The sequence below is a fragment of the Halichoeres trimaculatus genome, unplaced genomic scaffold, assembly GCF_033239565.1.
Source record: "Halichoeres trimaculatus isolate MK-OKI-2021-1 unplaced genomic scaffold, fHalTri1.1 fHalTri1_scaffold_3, whole genome shotgun sequence".
NCBI lineage: Eukaryota > Metazoa > Chordata > Actinopteri > Labriformes > Labridae > Halichoeres > Halichoeres trimaculatus.
The window spans coordinates 17,448,462-17,473,891 of NW_027437181.1; the positions used below are offsets into that span (position 1 = coordinate 17,448,462).

Genomic DNA, 25,430 nt, shown 5'->3' on the forward strand with positions numbered 1-25,430 from the left:
AAACTGAAGTATTAACTGAAATAACAATTTGTTGTGTCTTTAAGGTTCTAGCTGCAAAATATTCCTATATGAAGTCAGTCATTTGGTTATCTCGATTGATTAACAAAATAAGAAAAACTCACTGAAGACTGCAGCAACAATGATCAAACTTAGAAACATGGACGGAGAAATCAATTATTCCAAATCTGTCTGTACCTGATTATCTTTCCATTTCCAGCACCCACTATTCTTGCTTTCCTGTTCTCTTTATGTCTTTGACTCTTAAGTCATTTCCCTGTGTATACTTCTGTGCTTCCACAGGTGTTGGAGAACTACAACAAAGGTAAAACTGCTTTGCTGTCAGCGGCCAAGATCATGGTGAGCCCCACAGAAGTGGACCTGAACCCAGAGACCATTTTCATGGATGCATCAACAACTTCTCAGCAGCCGACACCTACAACCCACCACCGCAGGAACAGTAGTGTTCGGTTAGTACACCAGGCACTCTTGTGGGTGTTTGAGAGCATAGAAGAGTATATTCAACAGGCATTTGATCCTCTTTATAGTCAGTTTATCCTCTTTCTAAACTGTAAGGCTAATCATGGGGACTTGTCTCATTTTAGTTTAACTATCAAGCCAGCACTAAAGAATACTACTGCTACTAACTGCTGCTTTATTGTTTTCTCAAAATCATCGTTTCTGTCTGTTCTGTTTGGTTAAAAAAAAAACAAGACAAAAACCATTGTCACGGTAAGCAAAGCATGCTAATACTAATTTTGCATAATGTGCTCCCTTCTCTCACTGCACGCATGCACGCTGTCTGACCACAGACCAATTCCAACGTATGGTAGTATTCAGTTCCCACCTCGCCCTCTCTGGTTTAGCCCCTGTCCAAAGTCAGAGTGAACTTCCTAGTGAAGGTTGAACTAGGATGTTACTTCTCCTGTAGTGGCTATAACAGGAGTGTGTTTGCACTAGAATACACCCCTGAACTCCCAGTCTTTCCTTTTCTTTTCTCTTTTTCTTCTTTATACTGTTTTTCTGGTCGTAAACTTCAGTGTGTAGTATCTAGATTTATATTTTTAGTACTTCCACTTCCCTATTTTAAACCTCTATAAGTTTTTTTTACCCATTTTTCATGTCTTGTCTTGTGTTTTGATCCCCTCTCCCCTCCTCTCCCTTTTGCTACTCTCCAACCCGTTCTTATCCTCTCCTCTAGTTCCTGTGCTCAGTCTGAAATATCTCTGGATGGTTTCTCTGAGTGCCCTCCTCCTCCAGTGCCTGTTGTACTGCGTGGAGCACGGGAGCGCCTGGCAGTGGAGCTTAGGGACCGCAAAGCACCGCTGGCTGTCATGGAAAGCCTCTCGGATGCAGAATCCCTCTATAGTCTGGATTCCCGCCGCTCCTCGGCTGCACTTCGGGGCTCGCCGATGCTGAGTAGCCTCCCCTTCCCTTTGGATGCCCCAATCCCAGAGGAGAACCCGTCCCTCAGCTCTCGCACTGAACTACTAGCTGCTGACTGCCTCTGCCAGGCAACACCAGAGCACCTAGGTGAGGTTGGGCCTTTCTTTACCCCACTGGAATCCACCCCAGATTACTCCATGCGGCTGTCACCTGCTACCCCACGTTACAGTGGTCATCATTCCCCGGCTCTGCCAAACCAGAGCATCCCAGCTCAGCCTTTACAGCCAGAGGTTAACGCCAATACGAAAATGCTTCCCGATGGAGATCACCAAGAGATGCCTGGGGTGTACAGCCCAGGGAGCACCCCAAACACCCCCCTCAGCCCAGAGATAAGCTCGAGACAAGTGGATAGAGAAAAAGAAGACTGGGTGATGGACACAGCTGAGAAGCAGTTTAGTGCAGAAACGGGACCAACAGCATCAACTCCTCCACCCCAGCTATCCAATGGAAACCCTAGCCAGGCAGTGCTAGAGTTCGCCCAGTACTTAGACTCTCTTTTCAGACTGGACGGCAGCAGCTCTCCACCCCTAGACCTGTCTGATGGGGAGTCAGAATCAGGACGAGGCTCATTCGGACAGGGGGAGTGTCTGGGAGATGGACAGCAGCTGGATGACAAACAACTTCTTGCCCGAGCAACACTGGAGCCTAACCTCGTCCCCAAACCCCCACGCACTTTTGCTGAATCTGCTGACCCTTCCTCGGGCATCTCCTTGTCACCCTCCTTCCCTCTGTCATCGTCTGAGGAGCTCAATGACCTCTCGCCAGGCGAGGGTACCTTGCCAGCCATACACTCCCTACGAACATCCACCCCTTGCCACTGTCCTGAAGAAAACACACTATCCTCTATGGTGTAGCGTGCTCACAGGACTCCGGCGTTCTTTGTGTCTGGATCAATAGGTGCAGTGATTCAAATTTAAAAACATATCACAGTATATGCATGCGATGGAATGCAGTCACTCATCAGTGGTCCAATGGCAGAACTCGACTGACTAACTCACAAACTATTTCCCATCTTCAGGTCCCTCTTTGAACGCTGTTTATAGCATTTTCACACTATTGCAATGACTAAGAAAAAGAAAAGATACCTCTCTCTGCATGCCAGGGGGCTGTACTGCTTATGGGTGAATATAAATAACTGTAGCTCTACAATGCCATTCCAAAACTTTGTCTCTCGCCCACATGGAGACACATCAGCAGCATTACATGGATTCCCTGACATCACAAAATCAAAGGGGAGAATAGTTACATGAGCAGGGATTCAAAACATTTAAGAAGAGGTTAGTGTAGGCACATCAACTGTATTGATGTACTGTAAAACTTCCTGCACCCTCAGCAGCTCCAGCTTTTATTTGAGTTATTTTTTTTTTTAAATCAGGAATGTGAGGATCGACGTACTTGTCAATCATGAGAATGAGATGATATTGTGAAATGTTCCTCAGGTCTCTAAAGAAATGACTTTGAGAGAGAGTAAGCGTGTTACATTGGTGAGAATTCATGTGTCTTAAAAATGTAGTGATTGTGACAAAGTTATACAGACGCCTATGGATGTTTTTGAGTCTTTTGGTTACTCTTTATAGTGCATGAAGAAGTTTTTTTCCCTTTATTTTTAAAAAGAAGCCACTTAGATTGACATTTGGATACTCTTGCACACATCATTTTGCTCAATGCCCCCCTTCCCCCTTTGCCAAAAAATCAATACATTGTATTGCCAAATGTATTTATGAGATGTAATTTTGTATATGTATATGGGTATTGCTTTATATAAGCCCAAGCTCCGTTCATTCTTTCCTCCCCTAGCCACTCTGTTGGTTCCCACATAGACTGTTACACAGCAGCACCACGGAAAAGATGCCATGCTGACCTTAAAACACTGCCATGGCTTTCATTTTCACACGCACAACCTCTGAACCATGGGTTTAAACCAATAATGAACTTGCTATCAGTTGTTCTAGTCTTTTAACTTCTGTACTTTTCTCTTGGGAGAGCTCTTAGCAATGTGCTCGGGTCAGGGTCTGCATGCTTGATGCATTTCAGAGTAGCATGGCCGGTATAGAACAAGTTTTGTCATGACATCACAGTAAATAAGCTCTAATCTTAACCAGAATTTAAAATATGTATGAACTTTTGAGGCTTATTAAAGGCCCATGTCAGGAGCTGGGACCAAACGACGTCCCAGGATTTCATTTCTCTTGTTCTCAAGGTGCTCTCAGTCATCACGGAGGTGTTTCTTCCCTTTAATGTGGTTCATCTCAAATATCATTGAGGTTGAACTGAATGAGTAAATGGACTGGAACATCATATATGCCAATTCCTCACACAAGACCTGGCAAAAACAATCTTCCATATCACTCTGGGTGTAACAGGTGGCTCACAATTTGCATTATTTATTACCGTTAATGTTGTTATCACTTTTATTGCTATATTTGATGGTATTATTATCCTTATTGCTCTTGCAACAGATTGGTTTGATGTCAGTGGTTTTTATCTGAGTTTTTGGGACAGTGTGGAGAACTTTTTAGACTTTCCCAAATGTAAGGAGTTTATATATTTCAGCTTTTTTTCTGTCCAAGTGGCACAAGTATTTGACATTCTTCCATGGCATGGTGACAATATGTTCGTTTACAAATGTGTCATATTGGTGAGACAGGCTGCAGAGTGACAGCCTGCTCACATCAACCCTTGGTTCAATGCCACCATCAAGCCTGGAGTCACCATAGTGATCTGCATGGTTTTTGTATTCGAAATAAGATTTGCTGTGGTTACTCAGAGCAAACTGTTCCAGCCAGTTTACAGTCTGTCACTACTCAAATCATGCTGCCAGTCCTAGTAGTCTCTGAAGATAAACCAAGATTGGGCCAGCAATTTTCTACATTTCCAGTAGCTTTGCTTGCAGCAGATCACACACTAAGAACTGCAGAATAATACTTTCCACCTTAATGTGTACAGCACCATCTTCTATGTGTAATTATTTATGCAGATGTCAAAAAAGGTGAATTCCAATAGCGTCATGTAGAACTATATAACAATAAGGAGATAATTACTATAATAAAAGATATCAGTATTGCCATATAGAGAAAAAAATCCATTTGAAAGCTATTTATTCATACTATTGGCAGATTTATAAATTGGTCTATATTGAAAGAGGAATAATTCAATGATGTCTTGTCCATGTTTACCTGGTTTGCTTCCCTTCCTCTCCTGCCCCAAAATGCGAATGTATTTAGTCCCTCCCCCACACTGCCCTGCCTGTAATTGAATAAACTGCAAACTATGAAAGTGATAATAAAATGTCTGCCTTTTTTTTTTATCAGCTTTTTTTATTCAACCAAAGCCATTCGACCCTTCTTTACTTATATCTGCCAAAAAAAACAGCTTATGTTCCAAGTTTGTTGGTGCTTCTTGTTTGCTCAAAGCTACAAAGTGTTAAGACAGATTTTCTTGGATATAAAAAGAATTACTTGAGAAATGTTTCAGGTGGAGTGTGGTTGTATGAAAAATCAAATGAATTAACTTTTTAGATTAGATTAGCATACCTAGCAATTTGGGAAAGCACATTTAAAAAAAAAATAATGATCTAAACTACCATACATTCACTGGAAGAAGGATCTCACTTAGAGAAGATTATTTTTTTCAAAGAGCAGATTTTGGTAACAAACCATCCTGGATAAGTTTGGATTCAGAATTGATTTAAAGAACGTGTCTTTGTTTTCTGCTGCATGCTGAAAGAGGCTGAGTAAAGATGGTATGAGTGGTTCTGCGCTGCTTTTAAGCCAAAGTGTAGGTGCAGTGTACTATGAGTATGCAGTAGGTCTGGCAAGAGATAAAAATCCTCTGTTAAGCGCTGTGGAGGTGTCACAGGTGAAATGACTTCATGTACATCAGAGGTGTCTAAGAACAACAATGATGCACCTTAGACCTGTATCGCAAGGTATCACAACTGCTCTGAGGGGAAATTTTGAGTATATATAGAATATACTGAAAAATTATACACCAGTAATCTACATTAGTATTGCCTGTCCTGACCAAAGAGGATGACTTAATTGATGTGCAGCACCAAGAACTATTGCAGATACCATGGATAATTAAATGCTCACTAATTTCTAAATATCAGAAAAGATATTGTATTGTTTCACAGGAACGTACATTATCCTAAGATACTCACTTTTTATTGTTTTGAAGACTTGGAGAAGTCACGCATAGGTAAAACATGTCCGTGTACCCCAACTACCACTAGAGGGAAGCAATGTACAACGACATGAAATTACAAACCGGAAGCGAAGCTTACGGACTTCCGAGTATCGCTGAATCAGTTCTCGGAGCGCTAATGTTAGCTCGATGCTAGGCTCGCATTCACACTGTATTCAGAGGTGTAGCTCTGTTTCCAAACCGCTACCATGAATTAAACTTCATCTGTTGAACCACAGTCCACTCATCGTCTCGGTGAGTGACAAATATTATTAATATAACGTCACGAGATGATATTTTCGTGGCTTTTATAGCGCTGAACAGTGCGTTAATCAAATCATTATACCATGGATCGTATGTTTACACAGCTGGTTTGGCTAACTGCTACGTTAGCTTGTGTTTGTTAAGTTCGTTTCCAAGTTGTTACACTAAAAATAACTTCTCTCATCGCTGTTTTTACAGGGCAACCTTATCATTAATCTCTAATTGAGCTATCCGCGTCTGCTACATCATGTTGTCAATAATTTGACCTACGGGTGGTTGACATTCGCTGAGCGTCTGTTTGTTACCGTTTAGTCTTTGGCATCGATATTAGGAAATTATTGCCATGTATTCTTGACGTATACGAATATCAGCATCTTTCGAGGACATCTTATGGTCATATTTATGTTTCGTTGTGGTGTCATTTATGATTGATGAAATGTTAAGTTAGAATCTGGCTGTCAATGAACATGTAGCTATCTCTACAGTGGCTGGTTGGAGAGAGGTGTCAGGCATGTATGCCTCTGGTAAATACAGCTCGCGGGGGCCCGCTCTCATCCCACGGATGAAAACCAAGCACCGCATTTATTACATCACCCTCTTCTCTGTGGTGCTGCTTGGACTCATCGCCACCGGGATGTTTCAGTTCTGGCCGCACTCCATCGAATCCGCAGCCGACTGGACCCTTGATAAACGCAGCGTCCACGACGCCCCTCTGGTCCACCTGCCCGTCTCTAGTCCCATTCCTGAGAGGGGTGATCTCAGCTGCCGCATGCACACCTGTTTTGACGTGTACAGATGTGGCTACAACCCTAAAAATAGAATCAAGGTAACTTCTACAACCATGAAATCACAGAGCTTTCACCAGATGTGCTTATACCTTCATTTTTCTGCTGTATTCCTTAGCGAAGTCATTATATTTTGTATCTGCAGGTATACATCTACCCTCTGCAGAAGTTTGTGGATGAATTGGGGGTTCCCATCAGCAGCACTGGACTGTCAAGGGAGTACAATGACCTGCTCAGTGCCATCTCTGACAGTGACTTTTACACAGATGATGTCACCAGGGCTTGTCTTTTTATCCCATCTATTGATGTACTGAATCAGAACTCCCTGCGAATAAGAGAGACTGCACAGGCTCTAGCATTGCTGCCCAGGTACTATTTACACAACACTAATCATTGATAAATGTTACATTTTTATACCTAAATGATCAGTTGGGATAACCTTAACAAGAAATTGTTCTATGAGGGAAACTTCTTTTTTTCAAATATTAATCATAAATTACAGTAAATACTTAACAACATGGAGGAGTTAAAAGTGTCCCCAAATGACATGCAAATGACAGAGGAAAAAAAGTGTTTTTAAAGCAACTTGCTTGATATTTTAGCTCGAATTTTATAACTGAAATAGTTTATTTTTATAATGTTGATACAACTTATTATCACCCCAAAACTAATTATGTGTTTTTCTTTGGGATAGATGGGACAAAGGAATGAATCACCTCCTTTTTAATATGTTACCTGGAGGCCCTCCAGACTACAACACCGCCTTGGATGTTCCCAGAGACAGGTAGCTTCAGTACAAGCCTGAGCAGTGTAAAATCTAGAATGCATGCATTAATTTCTCAATCACCCTATAACCTAAAACCTAAAATCAATTGCTGTCATTCATTTTTGTTCCATGTTTAATTGATTCATTGGAGTAAATCACATGGCTGTTTATACTTAAGTAGTAGTAGTTTTTGTAGCATAGGAATTCCAGTCTTCTTTTTTCTTGTAGTCAGTTTTCAGTGCAGTCATTCACATGTTAAAGGATAAACATTCAAAAGAAAAAGAAAAAACATTTTTTAGAGACAACATATTTTTCTCGAAGTATTTCATATCTGCTCTTATATACCTGCGAGGAATCTTTGAGTCTTGATGTGTCCTTTAAGCCCTATTGATGAATGAGGAAGGAAGAGGTCAGGTTTATGAACATTCATCAGCCTTGAGTCAATGAACACTATGTTTTAGCTGCAAGGAATTTCCTGGGCTCATCCAGCTGGAGTTCATTTTATATGGAACATTATCAGAAACAGGTGTGTGTGACTGTCAGTGTGTTTCACTTTATGTACACATTGCATGAGAGTGCAGCAGAATCCCCCCAAAATATCGTCACCTGGTAAAAAGCCTGCCATGGAAATAAGCTGGTCTTTGTGTTATTTCATGCCTCACCGTAGCATTGCTCATATCCAAAGTGCAAAGTGAACATTGGAAGCAAATGAATGAATTTGTGTACTTCATTGTGTTCCTGCAGCTTTTGTTTGTTGTGCTGCAGCAATGTAACATCCACGTGTATTCGTTTCAGAGCACTTCTGGCTGGAGGCGGTTTCTCTACATGGACCTACAGACAAGGTTATGATGTCAGCATCCCGGTTTACAGCCCACTCTCTGCAGATGTTGAGCTGCCTGAGCGACAGCCTGGGTGAGCTCTAGTGATGTACATGGTTTTTCAATGTTTTGTGTCCTTGGACCCACAGATAGTGACTGGAGTGGGTCACTGGAGAATGTCATGGGTCCCTTGTATATTCTTAAATTAACATGTGTATTCATGTGTACCCAAAACGTTGAAAATAAAAGAGCGATGAAATGCTCTTGTGAAATAACCACAAAACGTTGCTTTTTCTGCTTACCTGGATAAGAAAGGAAATTGGTGTTTGAGAATCAGATCATAAACAAATTAAAACCAATTATAAATAAACAACTCTTTAATAAATTAACAGTCCTCCAAAGTTACATCATATTTTGTAACTTCAAAGTATGACTTGTTGATTATGTTTCCTATCTCTATTCACTCAGGCCAAGGCGTTACTTCATTCTGTCTTCTCAAACTGCCATCCATCGAGAGTACCGTGCTGAACTAGAGCGCTTGAAAGAGGAAAATGGAGAAGCATTGCTCCTTTTGGACAAGTGTAGCAACCTCTCCCAGGGTGCTGCCTCTGCAAGAAAACGTTGCTATAAAGGGCAGGTGTATGACTACCCTCAGGTCCTTCAGGTGGGTAGAACCAATGCATGGAAGAAAGTTTGAGTTTCTCTTAGGAGAAAACGTACCGCCAGACAAGTTTTAATTAGTTGGTAAAATGCAAAATCCCATCTGTCCTGTAAGTAAAGTTTCTAGTTATTGAAAGATACTGGCAGTGATATTACCTCGAGTTACTAAATGTCTGATGTAAATTTGCTCATTCAGAAAAAAACAAAGTGGAATATTCTGTAGCAGTTACAGTAGTTCAGCCATGTCTATGCTGTCTCTCAGCAGTGCTACAAAAAGATTGGTATTCCACGACCTCTTAGGTTGAAACCTCTAGATTTAGTTCATTGCTGAATCAGTCTACATATTTAAAATGATAGATTGCATTGTTTTAGGGCGTATTCAGACCTGGACTATTTGGTCCATTTTAAACGGACCAGGGCTCGTTTTCCACGCTGGTGCGGACTTTCCATGCAGGTGTGAATAGTTACTTGCAAAAAGTACAATCTGAATACGAACCGCACCAAACGAAAAAAATAAAGTCCGCTTTTGGTCCGGACCAAACAAGTGGACCAAAAGACTTTTCTGGTCTGAATACAGCCTTACATTTGGTAGAATCAGACATATTTTGTCCCTGGGATCGCTTTTTATTTAGATTGATCCTGAGTCTCTTTTGACTGAGAGGAAGTCCTTAATAATTCTGTCCATTTGCTTAAACAGCTGTAGTGTTATACTAACAGGTAATGTTGTAGAAACTGTTGAATTGAACTGCAGGGCATCCTTCAATTTTAGGCACAAGAATTTCCAAATAAAGTAAGCTTCAGGTCTCCCATTTTTCTTAGTACATTTTTATTTCCAGCCCAAGGGTGGCTAGGATCAAGGCTGAGCCTCCAACTTGGGGCAATTTCTCTTATAATTTGACCATTTAGATTGGACATCGGTGCAAGCAAAACTAGTAAGGCGCTAGAGAGGTCACTGCTGAAGTATTGCAAATACTGCCATTAACAGTTTGCCCCCTGTTTGTCTTTCAAGGATTCTTCGTTTTGTGTGGTTTTGCGAGGTGCACGTTTAGGTCAGGCTGCACTCAGTGATGTGCTGCAGGCTGGCTGTGTCCCTGTTGTCCTCGCTGACTCCTACATTCTGCCATTCTCTGAAGTCCTGGACTGGAAAAGGTTTGTCCATGTCACTGCACGGCTGGAAAAACATGTCAGTGGTTGGGCAGGTTGCCATTTTCAGGTCACTTATGCAATGTTTGTATTTCTGCACAGGGCATCTGTGGTGATTCCAGAAGAGAAGCTATCAGAGATGTACACCATCCTAAAGAGTATCCCTCACAGACAAGTGGAAGAGATGCAGAGACAGGTAAAAGCCAACATGAAGAGATCCAGTACATCTTGTTTAGTTTTTTCTACATGAACAGTTGTGAAAATTCAGATTGACAGTTGGTTGGAGATGCTGTCAGTGAGGTTAAAAGACTTGCATTTCATGTTTGAGATGTATACATGCCATAACCAACCAACTGACCAACTATTCAAGTCTTAAAAAGCTCATAAGAAGCCAAGACAAATCCAATTTGAGGTGGCACAGACAGAAGTTTGGAAACCACCTTCACTTGTTGTAAGTCAGAGTTTCCTTTTTCACTAAGTTAGGATTTTAAAAAGCTTTCAGAAGACTCAACTGTGTTGACTTAAGCTTCAGTGAAATGCAAGAAAGACAGCTCTCTCTCTTTTTCCATGTGATATCTTCATCGAGCCACAATAAACAAAGGTGAAAGCATCTATGAGAGAAGTGCACCAGCTCAGCTGCTACTCATTCCCTTGTATCAACTCCAGTCCATTTACTAATTATACTGGCCAAACAGACCGTTTTGGCCAAAGGCTCAGAGAAAGGCTTGGGGTTGAATTTCACCAGGCACTCAAAAATATGGCTTGTGGTGTGGTTAGATGGGGATATTTTGCTCTGTATCGCTCACAGCTATGGTAGTAGCATAGGTTTAACGTTGTATATGCAGGTCACGGTACTCCTCTGAATGCTCATATGGTTTGAATTGTTAGAAGAAGAGTCATGGCTGAGTCCTTTCTTTACAGAGGTTATTTTATAATGCATTCAGCAAAACTTAGGGAATACATTCATAAAATAATTTTTCTGATGGTCAGTGTTACACCCAGTGCCACTAAAACATTAAAATGTTCTTAGCTTAATTTAGATTTACAGCTGATACTAATACTCAGTATTTGGGTGCATCTCAATTTGTCATATTTGATTGATTATGAGATACTTTTGTATTTGTTATTAACATTTGTTTTATGGTTTACCTGATTACAAAAACATCAAAAGTTGTTGTTATCTTGAGTTACACATATCTTTGGTGACAGGTTTAGAAGATTGTAGGGAATATTTAAAACAGTTGCACAGTTGCACAAGATAACACAAGAATAGCTAACTGAAAATGTCTGATGAAAAAGTTTGATGAAAAAATTAAAAGTGGCTGTTAAAATTCAACTAGTTAATTGGCAGTGGCTCGCCCAAGCAGTTTAACTGAGAGTTTAATAAAAAGCATTGTGGAGTCAGGGAGGTGTTTCAAACTCAATAATACAGCCTCAACATTGTTCCCCTTACCATCCCGGTTTGACCACCTGGTTGATCTACGGTCTCTTCAGAGCAACTACTCTCCACCAAGCGTGACATGGAGTAAACCTGTTGCAATTTCTGTTTTTCTTCATCAAATAATTGTTTCAGTTAATGGATACCATCCAAGGGGAGAGCTTGTACTACAATGTTGACACTGTAGTATTGAGACATGAAACACCTCGCAGAATCTACAAGGCTCTATATTGAAATCTAATCGGTTAATCTGCAAATAAATACTTCTTTCCCTAATGTTACGTTATTCTGTCACAAGTTGGACCTCTGCTCTGTCTTGTTTCAACATTCTGCTTTTTTTCTTTTAGTTAAAATTTTTGTTTCTGAAAATTGATGTTAAAGGGACTGTGAGGAGTTTCAAAGTGATCTAGAAAAGTCTCTTGAATGGGAGAGTGACACAGCCCGAGCTAAAGGCTAAAAGGGCTAAGCTGTTTGGGATAATGTTCATTCCAACCCACATGCAGCAGTTATTCTGCAGTGGTCTGATCAAACTTTAAAGTCTATCAATAAAATGAAGAGTGAGGTTACGTTAGCTCTGCTTGGTAGATGAGCGCTGGCAGGTCATGGCCAGGATTCGCTAACATTACACATTACTGACACGTCTCACAGCACCAGGCTGTCAGGAGCATTACATATGGGCGGTTACTAAACTACTTAATGAACTGACAGTTTGCTTTTTGTCACGTTAGCCTACTGATGCGCCGTAGCACCAGGCTTCTAGTAGCGCTACTTGTAGCTGTCGTATGGTACAAACCATAGACTGTATGATTAATGGACGTAGTTTCCTATTTGTTTCTGAAACAGATTTTTGAATCTTGGCCATATTGGAAGTGGCGGGGCTTCGAGTACAGCCATAGGGCGCCTGTCAGTCACGTGAGCTGAGCTGTGCCTCTGATTGGGCAAGCTTGTGATCTTAATATTCTCTAAACTGCCGAGTTAGAAAAAAAATCACCTACCGTACAGTGTGTGTAGAATCCGATAGTAAAACGAGTGATTTAGACGGGAGAGGTTTTATGAACCAGGCTGTAAATATGTTTATTTCTGCTGTGAAAACGGCTTTTTTTGCTTGGTGTGTTTGTGACTTCCAGTACTTCCAGAGCCAGCCTCAAGCAGACACTCGAAAAACAGCAGGTTGTAGCTCTTCCAATGTCTCATATTTTTAAGTAGGAGGTTGCCGCGTTGTACAAACTCAGGTTTCCTTATTGTCACGTTTCAAACAACAGCGTTATGTAAGTGTACTGATAATTACCTTACCGCGTTATATCCGGTAAAAGGTGTCTTGATCAAGGAAAATATGTTCCAAAACAAACACACGCCTGGTTAAAAGTCACATCTTTGCAACAGTGCATGAGACTCTAGGCCAGGAGGTGGCAAGGCAGTCCAATTTAAACAGATCCTCCTCATAGCATCTTTAAGGGTTATTGAAGGACTGTGATGTCCATCTGATCTCTATTATCAGTTTCACCAGCAGAGGGCTCAGTAACCTTTGCTGTCATACTTTGTTTTTCCTCTGCTGTTTCCTCCCATCTGACTTGGCTCAAAGGCTACAAGTGTTGAAGTTGTCATAGGTAATACGTACTTACCTCACAGGAAATGCCATATGATTAAAAACTTATGTAGTACATCTGAAATGTAGTGTAGGGTTAAAGAATCAATTTGACACCAACAATAACCAGCTGGCTTAAAGAGACTTTATCCATTGAGTGTTTGTTATAGACCTAAACTTCTTTGTGCAAAAAATACGTATGCGGCAGGTAAAGTGAGTTAATATATCACAACAATACTAATGCTAGTAATACAAATGGCTAAGATTTTAGGGAGTTCATCTCACAGGGATGCTGAATTGAGTGATAATTTGATGTTATGTCTCCATCAGCTTCCAGTAGCTTTCAGTCAGCTGAGCTCATAAAATGTTTATTATGTATTACATAGCTTGTTTAGGCCATACACTTGAATAATAACAGACAGCAAATTTTGATTAGCTCAAGTCAAACTTTGTCAACAACCTAAAGGATCAACCTGACAGCCAGTTTCAGTTAAATTTGTTCATGCGGTCTTTCAGTTTTGTTGGTGTATTTGTAGCCATGAAGTCAGTCTATTCTGCCCCTGTCTCAGCTGTAGGGATGGGTACCTTTCACATTTGAAACTATACACTACCGATGCCTGGCACCTGGCAATCGGTACCAGTACTCAACGATACCAAGTTTCAATACTTTTTTGTGTTTATGTGGTAAAAAAATATCAATTTGTTTAATAATGAAATATAAAAAATTCAATTTAACAAATTATTCTTCAATATATAACCTTGCAATGCTGTGTTCATGTCCAGCATGGAAAATCACCCACTCTTCCACTCCCTTACAGTCAAAAGGATGCATTTAGGAACCTAAACATGGTACCTTTTGGTTTTACATGAATCGATACCCGGTACTTTTGACAGAATTCGGTCTGTACCTATACAAGTACCTAATTCGGTACCCATCCCTACTCAGCTGTTTGCTTCTCTTCAATCTACTCTAATGTTCACATGCAGCTCCTCATTCAGAACTGAACATTCAACCAGGCTGGTGACAGGTGTCAGTCAGAAATGTTTGTCATCTCCTCAGTCCAATAAACCTAGTGTTTTAGATTAATACCACCCATGTAGTGCTATTATAAGTGACTGTTGACCACCTGATAACCCCCTCACCTTTCCCTCACACAAATACTGGAGCACTCAGAAAGTACCAACCCCGGGTTGGGAAATGAAACTTGAAATATAAAGGTTGGAAAAAAAAGTTAAGTTTCATTGAGTGCAATGTTTTACAGCAAAAGGCACCAAGACTGTAAATCCTGATGAAGCACTGGTCTTCAGTAATTGGTCCTCAGACCCTAAAATCCTATTAGTCAATTATTTCACCATGCTTGTGCGCACTAAGTTACTCTTGGTAGAGCAGGTAATTACGTCAAACAACTTGTGTGTTAAATATGGTTGTAGAAACGTTTTGATCACTGTTAAAAGTTAAGTGCTAATAAATCTTGTGCTAAAAAACCTTTACCCAGTGGGCAGCTCTCGTGGCTAAAACTCAGCTTCACAGCTGTTTTTGATTACTTGGTCAGAAACTCTAATAATGACCTGGTTTGGGCCATAGTTCGCTGTCAGCCAATTTTGCTCTCTATGTTAAATCATCTGTCAGGCACTTGACAACTTCCATTGAGTTAGATAAAGTACTGTTGATCACAGTGTTTCAAATATGTGTTTTAACAATAGAGAATGGTTAGGAACTTTTTTAATTAGAGGGACATAAGAAGTTTCTTTGTTCATCAGAACAACAAAACAAAAACACTATGAAGACCATAACCAGGATGATGCAAACCGAAGATGGGTGAGGGTCCCTCTTCCTGTCTTGCAAAGCTGTCTCTTCTTCCCTGCTCATAAAAATTCCTGCAGGCACTGGGAGGGGGGTGGAGGAGGGTGGGACAGGCCCTTGGGCCAGCACAGTTTGCTTTCTGCCTCCTCCCGTTCAGAAAAGAAACTTTCATCACTGTCTGATTTATGGGCCGTTGGGATTCCCCCCTGAGATTAGAAAGTCCTTTTAGATTCTCCTCACCCCCTCTATAAAAATAAAGGCTGTTTTTGTGTTGTTGTAGATCGCCTATGTTACATCCCATACTTAGAAATGGGCAATTTAGCAATGGTTAGAATCACGTGCAACTAAGGCTGTCTTTGTCCAGTATGCACTGAACTGGAATACAACAGCAGACCAAATGCAACTCAGTGCATTAAAGACAAACACTGAAAATAGTCACATCCTCTACCCCAGACATTGTTGTTGGGTCAGTGTAACGATGCCTCCAGGAGATGTTATTTGAAGCTTCATTAACTCTCAACGGGTCTTCCTGCCTCTGAACTGTCGCTTTAAGTTGCTTAATAGAACTGGAGCCTCCGGGAGTAAGGAAGCTTGTTTGAAAGCACTACTCAAGTGCTTTCAAATTTTTTTTTGCTATGTAACAAGTAAAAAAATGAACCAAACTTGCACAAACCGAATTAAAATATTCACTTATTAAGGATTCTCTTATATCTTAACTTCAATGGCTGAAAACAAAGCCAAGTTGAAGCGTGATTGAGGATAGTTTGAGTTGATACCCCAGCAGCCAGAGTGATAACATGAAGATATGGGTTAAAAGTTCAGTTATCAATAAAGTCTGCTTCTCACATCTGAGAGCTGTTGAAGTTAAACAGGCACAGTCAGAAGAGATTTTAAAGAGCTTCAGGAGAGGAGATGTTGAAGGTCAAGAGGCTGCAGAGGGCTACAAAACTTGCTTTTAAGACTTTGAAGAAAAAAAAGTAGATTTTACAGTTATGACTGCATTTAATGGCTGCTCTCCACAGCAAAAAAGTTAGAATAGACATACAAAGACCTTTTATGCTTTTGGGCATTAATGAAAACATAAACAAAATACCAAATTATTAGAGTTAATTAATTGTGTGTGAACACAGCATTTAGTTAAGGTACAAAAAAAGTACTCGTTCTTGGTGTCTTATTTTCAGTGACATTTTAGGAAGCTGGAAGCTTTTTTTATTTACATTTTTACCAGAGCAAATTTTAATCGCTGGCCCTTTGTGTTTCCTATTTCTTCAATACCTGAGTGTAAAAGTGGGTAGGAAGGGTCGAACATATATTACTGTACAGTGATGATCGGTCGTGTGTCCGATTTTGACCAATTTGTTTTCTTTCTGAATTTACAGAAGTCTTGTTTTTTTATCTTTACAGGCACGCTGGTTCTGGGAGGCTTACTTCAGCTCCATGAAGGCTATTGGCTTGACAACGCTGCAGATTATCAACGATCGTATCTACCCATATGCTGCACGCACCTATGAACAGTGGAACAACCCACCTGTGGTGGTATGTAGCTCTACATTTAGCCATTGTGAAAGTTTATTCTGTGATTTTTTACTTTATTTATTAGGAACTTAACTGTCTGCACTCTCCATCTTAATGTTTTTCAAAGTTACAGCCATAAATCTGCACACTCTGTTTGCTTTCTTTGCAAGCGTCTTAGTTGTATTTTTTAGGTCTTAAGATTTGAGAAACCTGAATTATGGCTGTTCAGAATAGAGCTTTGACCAAACAGATGTGCCGCAGTGCCACATAAGCTTCCACACCCCCTCGTTCTTGTAAATCAAAGCCTCTGTGGCAGTGTGACAGTAGATGCCTTCAAGTCTTGCCGGAGCGCCACACAAGCTGCGCCTCACAGATTGGTACACACCCAGCCAGCTCTGAGGCCGCCAGTTTGTGTCAGCAATTCTGCACAAGGAGGATGCCTCTGCTGTGGTGAAAAATAAGTTCCTGCATGTCTGAGTCATTGTGTTTGTAGCTCGTTCGCTGGATGTGAAGAATGGTGTGTGTGTTTTAGCATCCCTGTGGTTGTGGGAGTTTGTAGCTGTGGCAGACAACTTGGCTGTACAGCCATCTCTCAGGAGCTGTTAATCAGACAGATCTGATCTCCAGTCTTTCCCATCCTCAGCCTGTGGGCCACAGACATGTGCATGTGAGCATGTGTGTGAATACATAACCGTGCAATGTGTCTGTCATCCTCATGCCAGTGAAAGTAGATTAGAGAGGTGTTAGTCACAATCAGTTGATATTGGTGTAAACATGTATGGTGTAGTGCAATGATTTCTGATACTTATCACTAACTTATTCTCTCATTTATGCAGCCAGTCAGGATTTAAAAGTTAATCAGCCCTTACACTTGACATTGCCCATCCATGTCATTACATTTTGCCAGCGTACAACCCTCAGTTCAATCAATCACTATCACCCAGGTCCGAAACTTTGTCCAGAGGTTAATGGTATCAGGGTCGAGGCATTTACCATTCATGCCTAAGATGGGAGATGAAGTGTTTTCTCGATGGATTCAGTGAATGGATGGTGAGAAGAACTTGCACAGAGCACTAAATAAATCAGGCAGACATTTTGCCCCTCCCCTGCCGTAGTCTTTTTGCTGGTAATTGAAAGCACATTTCTCAGGATTGCTGGTGCCTTTTGAGGGGGATTTCAGAACAAGGGACAAGCAGCTTTTTGTGTGGGAGTTGCAGGTATCGGGCATATTTGAAAAGCTTATACCTAGCTTGAAAATTGAATTTTTATTTAAAACAGTTTAATGTGGAGTTGAAACATTTGACACTTTCTTGTTTGAAAGGTACAAAGAAGTTGCTAAAAGCATTAATGTAAAAAACGTAAATAAAAAAGGCTTAAAGGTTAAATAACCCTTAAGTCATAAAGCCAACACTTTAAAGGGGTTTTCCATCAAAATCAAGTTTAGAGATTAGGGAAGTTGAAAGCAGTAAAATATTTGTGTCATGATTGGTCATATTTCATCTTTTGTGCAAATATTTCATTCATTTTTTGGTGATGTGCCTCGCATTTTTTTTAATATCAGTAATGTTGAAATGAGCCTTTATAACTCAACGTAAGCATCTGAAATGATTCTCAAGATAAAAGATAAAAGTGAAAGCATCTTAACGGCCTGGCACCTTCGTAGTTTATCATCCTTTATTTTTTTTTTCTTTCACTCTGAGGACGCTCATTTGTCCAAGAAAACAAATTGTACAATTCAAGCAGTTGAACCAAATTGAAGATCAGATCTTTTAAAAGTGTTAATTTAAGTACAGGAAAAGTTGTTTACTTCCTTTGGATCTGTTGGTGAGACACTGAGCTGTGGCTTTCTTTTCATCTAATTTATCCAATTTGACAAATTACTTAAGAGGTGTCTGCCTCTTTTATTCTGTTTTAAAGTAGCACCGCTGCTGCGTAAATGTGTTAGTTTAATTGTTTCCCCTCCACTTGTTTGACAACGTGAGAATGACCACAAGGAAGTTTCCACTTGCTTATAAAGTGACTTAATTAGTGGAGCAGTGACTAATGTTGAGTGAAAAGCAGCGGCTGTGTGTCTGTTGACAAACATGTGACAATGCTGTGGAGGGTGCCGTATAATCACTGTGTGGCATCCTTGGACTGGAGAAGAAACAAAGTTTATATGTGCTTCAAGAAACCCACAGATTTACTGGGTTAGATATGCTCTTTTTGCCACTGCCAGCCTGGTTGTTACTGTAAACATCGTGGAACATTTTTGGATCCTTTGATGAAGTTTATCAGAGTGTACCCAGTTATATTTACTTGTGTTATAGCAGCACATGTTTGTAAGTGAATGATATATGGGACATTTTTTAGTGTAATTTGAAAGGAGAGTCCCATAGTTTTACCAAAAAGTTGAAAATGAGTAACCTGCATATTGACCCATTGTCGTCAGTGCCTTTTGAAATGTTTATGATGTTTAAAGTTTTAAAATTGAGTACACACTTTAAATCAGAAAACCCTCCCATGACTTCCTACATTTTATTGTGTCACTTGATCTGAGCCCAGTCAGTGAAGTGCTCAGGGTTTACAAGCCATTTTACAGGGAAGACAGAATGACAGAAAAGTCCAGTGTCTGCACCCAGAAGAACCTGTCATCACAGGAACAGTCGACCCAGGAGGGTAGCCAACCCGTCTTGTTTGCTAACTCCTCCTGGTCTTTCTTGAACTCATTCTCTTTTGCTTGTGTAGGGCTTATTTGGCTTCTGACTGGAAGCTTTTGGCATCCTTTGCTTCTGTTAGCCCCTGAGAACCCATTATTGGATGAGTCTTGCTCCATAATAAAAACCATCATCTGGAAATTATAGCAGGTGACCTCACTGTCCAGTGAAGCACTATTACTGCGCATTAAATCATGGAAAACATGACAGAGCTGACACAGAGGACTTAAAGCTTGTTCTTCTTGATCTCTTCATGGAAATGTAGAGAGACAAATAAAAGAGGTTTTAAAAAATCTTTGATGAAACTGAAAATATTCCTATTGTTTTGCTTTTCGTCATCTGCAGAAGTGGTCCAGTGTGAACAGCCCGCTCTTCCTTCCACTCATCCCACCAAGAGCACCGGGGTTCACTGCTGTGGTGCTGACCTACGATCGTGTTGAAAGTCTTTTCCGTGTTATCACAGAAATCTCCAAGGTGCCTAGCTTGGCTAAGCTCCTGGTTGTGTGGAACAACCAGAACAAAAGTCCTCCAGAAGGTGAGTTTAAGAGATTCTTATCAAACATTAAAAGACGTTTAAAGCTGTAGCAATAGCAGTCTCTGCTGACTTTTATTCGGGGACACTAACAAAATGTATTCAAAAGCTGGTGGTGTTGGAGGGAAATGGCAGATGTTGGTTAATGGTAAATGCCATGATAATAATTTTGGTGATGGTTGTCAAAGCATTAACAATAATGATTAGAAATAGAAATTCCCTGCTGTTTTCATTATTGAAGAGTGTCAGCTGTAGAACATCAGAGATGTGTCATATTAAACTTTATAGTTCTTATTTATTGCACTTGCCCTCTTCTTACTTTTTAACCTTTATATGAAAATGAATTGCATATCAGTTAATCCTGCCCTACCCTCTGACAGCTTATCTCATACCCAGACTCTTCTAAACCAGGAATTAAATTGGTCCTGCTGCTGTAAGAGTTAACCAATGTAATGAAGTAATGAGGAGACTTTGAAGTGTTCCCCCATGGCTGTGAGTTGCCTTTTCATTAGAGGCATCAGCGGCGCCTGGCTGGAGCTTTGTGACCTATTAGAATTAACAAGAGGCCATTGACGGGTCAGACTCACAGAGCTCTGTCCAATCTGGAGACAGATTTCTTCCCCATTCACACCAAGCTTTGAATTAATGATGTGTTCACAGGCTCCCGGTTTGGCTCCCTTCCTTCTGTATTTTTTAAGAGGATGCTGTACAAGTCTGTCTCAAGATCAAGTTTTGTTGTAGCCTGTATTTAAAAAAATGTAAAACAAATTGTCCTGACAATTTTTTAGGTATTTTTTTCTTATTCAGTTCTATTTTGTCACAGTAACACTGAATGCTGCAAGCGCTGTCAAAAGCATCAGCCTGTGTTAGAGCAGGAACTCACACTGTGTTGATACTTACAGTTAAGAATGTCACTAGAATATGCATTTTGGCCCATCACAAGGTAAAGCTAAGGTTTTAGAATTCCGATGAAAGCTTTAAGTTAGGGATGACAGCACCATGGACTGAGGAAACGAAACAAAAGCTTTTGGCATTTAACATATAAGTTTCCCTGATAATAGGTTTTGACAGGGGACTTCAAAAATGACTGGAAGGACCAGAAGTCCCTCTTATAGCCTGCCAGGCTTAAATTAGCCTATTAATGAGCTGACACTGTGTGTGATCTTTCTGTGCCATAGCCCGTGCCATGGATGCTGCCCAAGATCTTTGAAATGCATCACAGACAAAACACTTTGTTGATCTGCCTTACAAAAAATCATGGTGTGGTTGGATTTGCACATGTTTGAGGTTAATTTAATGATGACGTGACACTCCCAGAGTACTTTTTTACTCCAGGACGGACTTCAAATATCCCTGTCAGTCATGAATACCATCATAAGTCCTCTCATCTGTCTTAAGATATTGATTCTTGCTGTATTTGTAATTCTTTTTTTTGACACACTTAAAAATAAAAAAACAAGGGTGTCATTTTTTTACGTATTACATACTTACATATCAAGTGTCTATGTAGGGCTGCCCTTAAGAGAATATTGATGAAGTTTACACATTATTTTAACCATTAATGACTTCTTTGTAAAAGTTATTATTACAAAATGTCCATAGTCACCACTCTCACTACTCATTCTGATTAACCACTTTTCAAAATCCAATAAGTTAGCTTATTTTTAAGTTCTAGCTTTGTGTTGTGTATCAAACTATCATTGTGATTGTACCATCTCCCCCCTGGCAGAGTCTCTTTGGCCAAAGATCGGTGTCCCCCTCAAAGTTGTGCGAACCAAAGAGAACAAGCTGAGTAACCGCTTCTTCCCCTATGATGAGATAGAGACAGAGGCTGTGCTTGCCATCGATGATGACATCATCATGCTGACATCTGATGAGCTACAGTTTGGCTACGAGGTGAGACAAAAAAGGGAAAACTTACCTTGACTACTTTTTGCTTCCTTTGGGATGTATTGCAGGAAACTATTTCAGGTTGATCCCAGAGTTTAAAGTCATCCAGGGAGATTACACTCTCATTCACTGCTAGTTGAAGATTTGACAGCCTGCTGAATGTGTTTGATGTGTGAAGAATGATGACAGGTCTGAAGCTGATGCTTTCCATGCCTGCATACCTGCCGGCCCAGCTAAGCCCAGCACACTCACCTGAATCCATTTAGAAGCTATTTGATAAAATTGTTCCCAGTTTAAAGATAATTACATGGAATTGCGGGCAAGACAGAGAAGCTGTCTGCATGATGGAATTACTTCTTGCTTGCTGCAGAGGGTTCAGACAAGCAGCTAGCATCAAGGTCTAGATATTCAGCTGGCTATCAAGCCAGTACTTCAACTTTCAAATGTGACTTTGAAATTTCAGACACAGCTGTTTTTTAAGTTCTTTTAAAAATCCCTCATCATCCATCAAAAAATGCAAGCAATCAGTTTTCATATCAGTTCAGCAAAAAAGTTTTTAAAATCTGTCATCTGTCCTATCCCAGGTATGGAGGGAGTTCCCTGACAGACTGGTGGGCTACCCAGGTCGCTTGCATCTCTGGGACCATGAAATGGGGAAGTGGAAGTATGAGTCTGAGTGGACCAATGAGGTCTCCATGGTCCTAACAGGAGCTGCCTTCTACCACAAGGTAATCAGAGAAAGAGAAAGGTGGAGCATGGTTACTGTACTTCTTTAATACTCACATACTCATCTAAGTTCAGAGTAATTTATTGCGAAGGCGTACCACATATGTCCTCATGGGTGACGCAGTGTCACCCGTCTGTAAATAATAAGTCAGCAGTTCGTCAGTATAACAAGTTACCATTTGTTTTTGTAAATCTGCTTTCATTCCAGTACTTCAACTATTTGTACACATACAAGATGCCTGGGGACATCAAGAACTGGGTGGACGCTCACATGAACTGTGAAGACATTGCCATGAACTTCCTGGTGGCTAACATCACAGGCAAAGCCCCCATAAAGGTACAATCATTGCTCTGACTGCACTGGCTCCTCTAGGCTTGCTGGGGGGAGGCTGAAGCCTGACAGAGTGGTCCAGCATCTCTGGGTTTGATCAGCTCTCACCCTTCAGCTTCACTGCTTCCCCCACCTCTCCTCATTGCACTGACTGTGCCCAGGTGCAGGCTAAAGCCGGGCCTTAACCTCCCTTATCTTAATGTCACTCACTGGCACTCCCCCTCTGAGTATGTTTTCTTAAGCTAACCAAGACTCACACACACCCTGCCATCAAATCATAAGCTACAAACTCCCCTGCCCTCGCACCAGCACTGAACCTCCCACCTCATCTTCAGCAGGGTTTAGATTTTTTATTTTTCACAAACACCCTCTCCTGCCAACCCTGTCTGTCTTTTTCTCTTCTCTTTCTACATGCACACACACACACACACACACACACACACACACACACACACACACACACACACACACACACACACACACACACAAACACAAGTTTCAAAGTTGTGTGCAGGCATGTGTCAGCAATGTAGAGATTAGACCGAGTAAACGTCATACGTCATCTCTCCAATCAACTCTTACAATCAGTTTTCTGACACTTCCCCATAATTTGCTTGACTTTGGTCTATGTCTGTGCGTAAATCACAGACTTTTTTGTCACACTTGACGGTTCTTTAGCATTTGTCAGGGGTGCTTTGTTTTAACACAGACTTCACTGATGCAGCTTTGTTCTCCTTTTGTCTAGGTGACCCCAAGGAAAAAGTTCAAGTGTCCTGAGTGTACCGCCATCGATGGACTGTCGCTGGATCAGACACACATGGTGGAGAGGTACGAAATGAAAGTCCCCTATTGTTAGAGTTTTTTAAAAACACCCATATTAAGAAGTATTCTTCAGCAGCAACTCTACGCTCAAACATTGAAATAAGGGTTTCAAAAAGACAGAAGATCCAAAATTCTGTAAGCTTTGTAACTTAGTGATATTACTGTTTCTACAAAAGAAAATAAATATTATGACGTGAATTTTATATCTCATCTCCAGGTTAAGTTATGAACATTTTTAAGTGTGCTTTTTATTTTTTTTCCTGTTATATTCATAGATCTGAGTGCATCAACAAGTTTGCATCAGTTTTTGGGACCATGCCGCTGAAGGTGGTGGAACACCGTGCTGACCCAGTGCTCTATAAAGATGACTTCCCAGAGAAGCTCAAGAGCTTCCCAAACATCGGCAGCCTCTGACCAGCTGGAAACAGATGTTGGGACATCAACACAGCTTCAATACTCGATCATTTGCCAACACTCTTATTTTTTATATCATGACATCAACACTTAAACTATAGTGGAAGATGCTTCCTTCTTCTCTGTTCAGCCTGTTTTTTTACTCTTTCGAAAAGAATTTTTACAGAAGGTAGTCAAGTTTATGTCTTGAGTTACAGAGAACACTGAAAAGTGGGGATAAGTGGTTTCTTTATTAATATTAGAGATATCCAGATATTTATAATAATGTATAGAATAATGTTACAGATACTTCTATTGGAGGGTAACCCTTAGGTGTGATGCTTGACAGACATGCTGACTGACTGGAGGTTCATGGTCCCTCACTGTCATCTTGGAGCTGAAATTTCAGGTTCCAGCTGCTCTGGAATCAGGTAATACAGTGTATATATTTGTATGATGCAGCAGAGCTGTATAATAGTCATAACTATGATGCTCCAGCGTTTCTTTTCCTACTGTTACTGTTCAAACCCTGACATGGACCTAATCTTTATCTATAAAACATGTCTAAATCACATGATATGTGGTAAATGATCCAATGACGTACCTAAGTATGTAGGATCAATCTAGTCGTTAATTGAATGTGACAGCACGCAGCATGGGGGCTCACAGATGATGTGCAGTCAGTGTTTCACATATGTTTTCTCTTACACATTCAGATTGGGTCATAAGACAAAGCTGGTACTACAAATCTAATATATTTAGAGTGAGTAACTGCTGATTTTAAAATATTGATGCTGAGCTACTGGAACATCTTGAATTGTAATTTTATACTGCCTGAGCAATCCTGTCAACATATATATATATATATATATATATATATATATATATATATATATATATATATATATATATATATATATATATATATATATATATATATATATATATATATATAGCTGTATAGTACAAGACACTCTCCAAACCCACACATTTCCAAACAGATGTGTATGAACTGTTAATTCAATGCCTTTTTTAAAAAAATATATTTTCCATTATATCTGTTGTTTATGTTTATATTTTTGTTCTCATCATGTCCCAGCACAAACATTTAGGCTACATCATAGAGAGCAGAGTCCTTGAATTTTTGTGTGAGTTTTATTTCAGTTTGCCTCCTTTTTTATCATTTCTATAAAGTCATTGAAATTGTTTTAAATTTTTTGGACTGCTTATGTTTATGTTTGTATATATGACTTTGATAAGTAAAGAAAACACCAATCTATCTCATAGTGTCAGTTTTCTTATTTTCCATGTATGTGTGAGACAAGAGGAAGAACATTTCTTTTTTAGTTTCTGTCTTTACTTTGCTACGTGACCATGCAGTACTGAGCCCCTGTGATGCGGATGATCCACTGTTCCCTCCAGCCCATCACCTGTTGTTAATATACGCTGCCTAATCCACCCTGTTCAATGTCAGCAGTTCAAAAGGGCGCAGTTCGTATTTTTGTCAACTTCAATTAGTGTGATACTCTTGCGGGCTGTGCGATCTCATTTCAGCACTTGAGTCCCTTCAAAGGGACTGAAACGTGTGGGGATTCAAGAATGTGACTTGAATGATGCCACAATATTATGGCAGG

The 25,430-nt window shown here is 40.3% G+C and overlaps 2 protein-coding genes across 3 annotated transcripts in view; both read left to right on the forward strand.

Moving 5' to 3' along the window:
* dagla (diacylglycerol lipase, alpha) overlaps positions 1–4,731 on the forward strand; it is a 31,878-nt gene extending 27,147 nt beyond the window's left edge. The window contains exons 19-21 of one of the 2 annotated variants that reach the window (XM_074665940.1): positions 301–467; positions 712–729; positions 1,199–4,731. In XM_074665940.1, coding sequence (XP_074522041.1) covers positions 301–467; positions 712–729; positions 1,199–2,297 — 1,284 coding nt within the window. In that variant the 3' untranslated portion in view covers positions 2,298–4,731. The remainder of the gene's footprint in view (positions 1–300; positions 468–711; positions 730–1,198) is intronic. The other variant, XM_074665941.1, reaches the window with a different exon arrangement.
* Positions 4,732–5,722: 991 nt separating this feature from the next.
* ext2 (exostosin glycosyltransferase 2) lies at positions 5,723–24,697 on the forward strand. The gene is made up of 15 exons (XM_074667182.1): positions 5,723–5,883; positions 6,378–6,718; positions 6,823–7,046; positions 7,372–7,461; positions 8,239–8,355; positions 8,730–8,925; positions 9,931–10,070; positions 10,167–10,260; positions 16,296–16,427; positions 19,448–19,637; positions 21,364–21,530; positions 22,109–22,252; positions 22,459–22,587; positions 23,327–23,409; positions 23,679–24,697. Exons 2-15 carry the CDS (start codon positions 6,404–6,406, stop codon positions 23,815–23,817), a joined length of 2,160 nt encoding a protein of 719 aa, XP_074523283.1. The 5' UTR covers positions 5,723–5,883; positions 6,378–6,403; the 3' UTR covers positions 23,818–24,697.
* Positions 24,698–25,430: the final 733 nt, after the last annotated feature.

What these genes read in the sequence shown, in the direction of transcription:
- ext2 (XM_074667182.1), top strand. Translation starts at nt 6,404, where the DNA reads ATGTATGCCTCTGGTAAATACAGCTCGCGGGGGCCCGCTCTCATCCCA. An exon ending in GCTCTAGCATTGCTGCCCAG is followed by an intron (nt 7,047 to 7,371) that starts GTACTATTTACA and finishes TCTTTGGGATAG; the next exon opens with ATGGGACAAAGGAATGAATC. An exon ending in GAGCTGCCTTCTACCACAAG is followed by an intron (nt 22,253 to 22,458) that starts GTAATCAGAGAA and finishes CTTTCATTCCAG; the next exon opens with TACTTCAACTATTTGTACAC.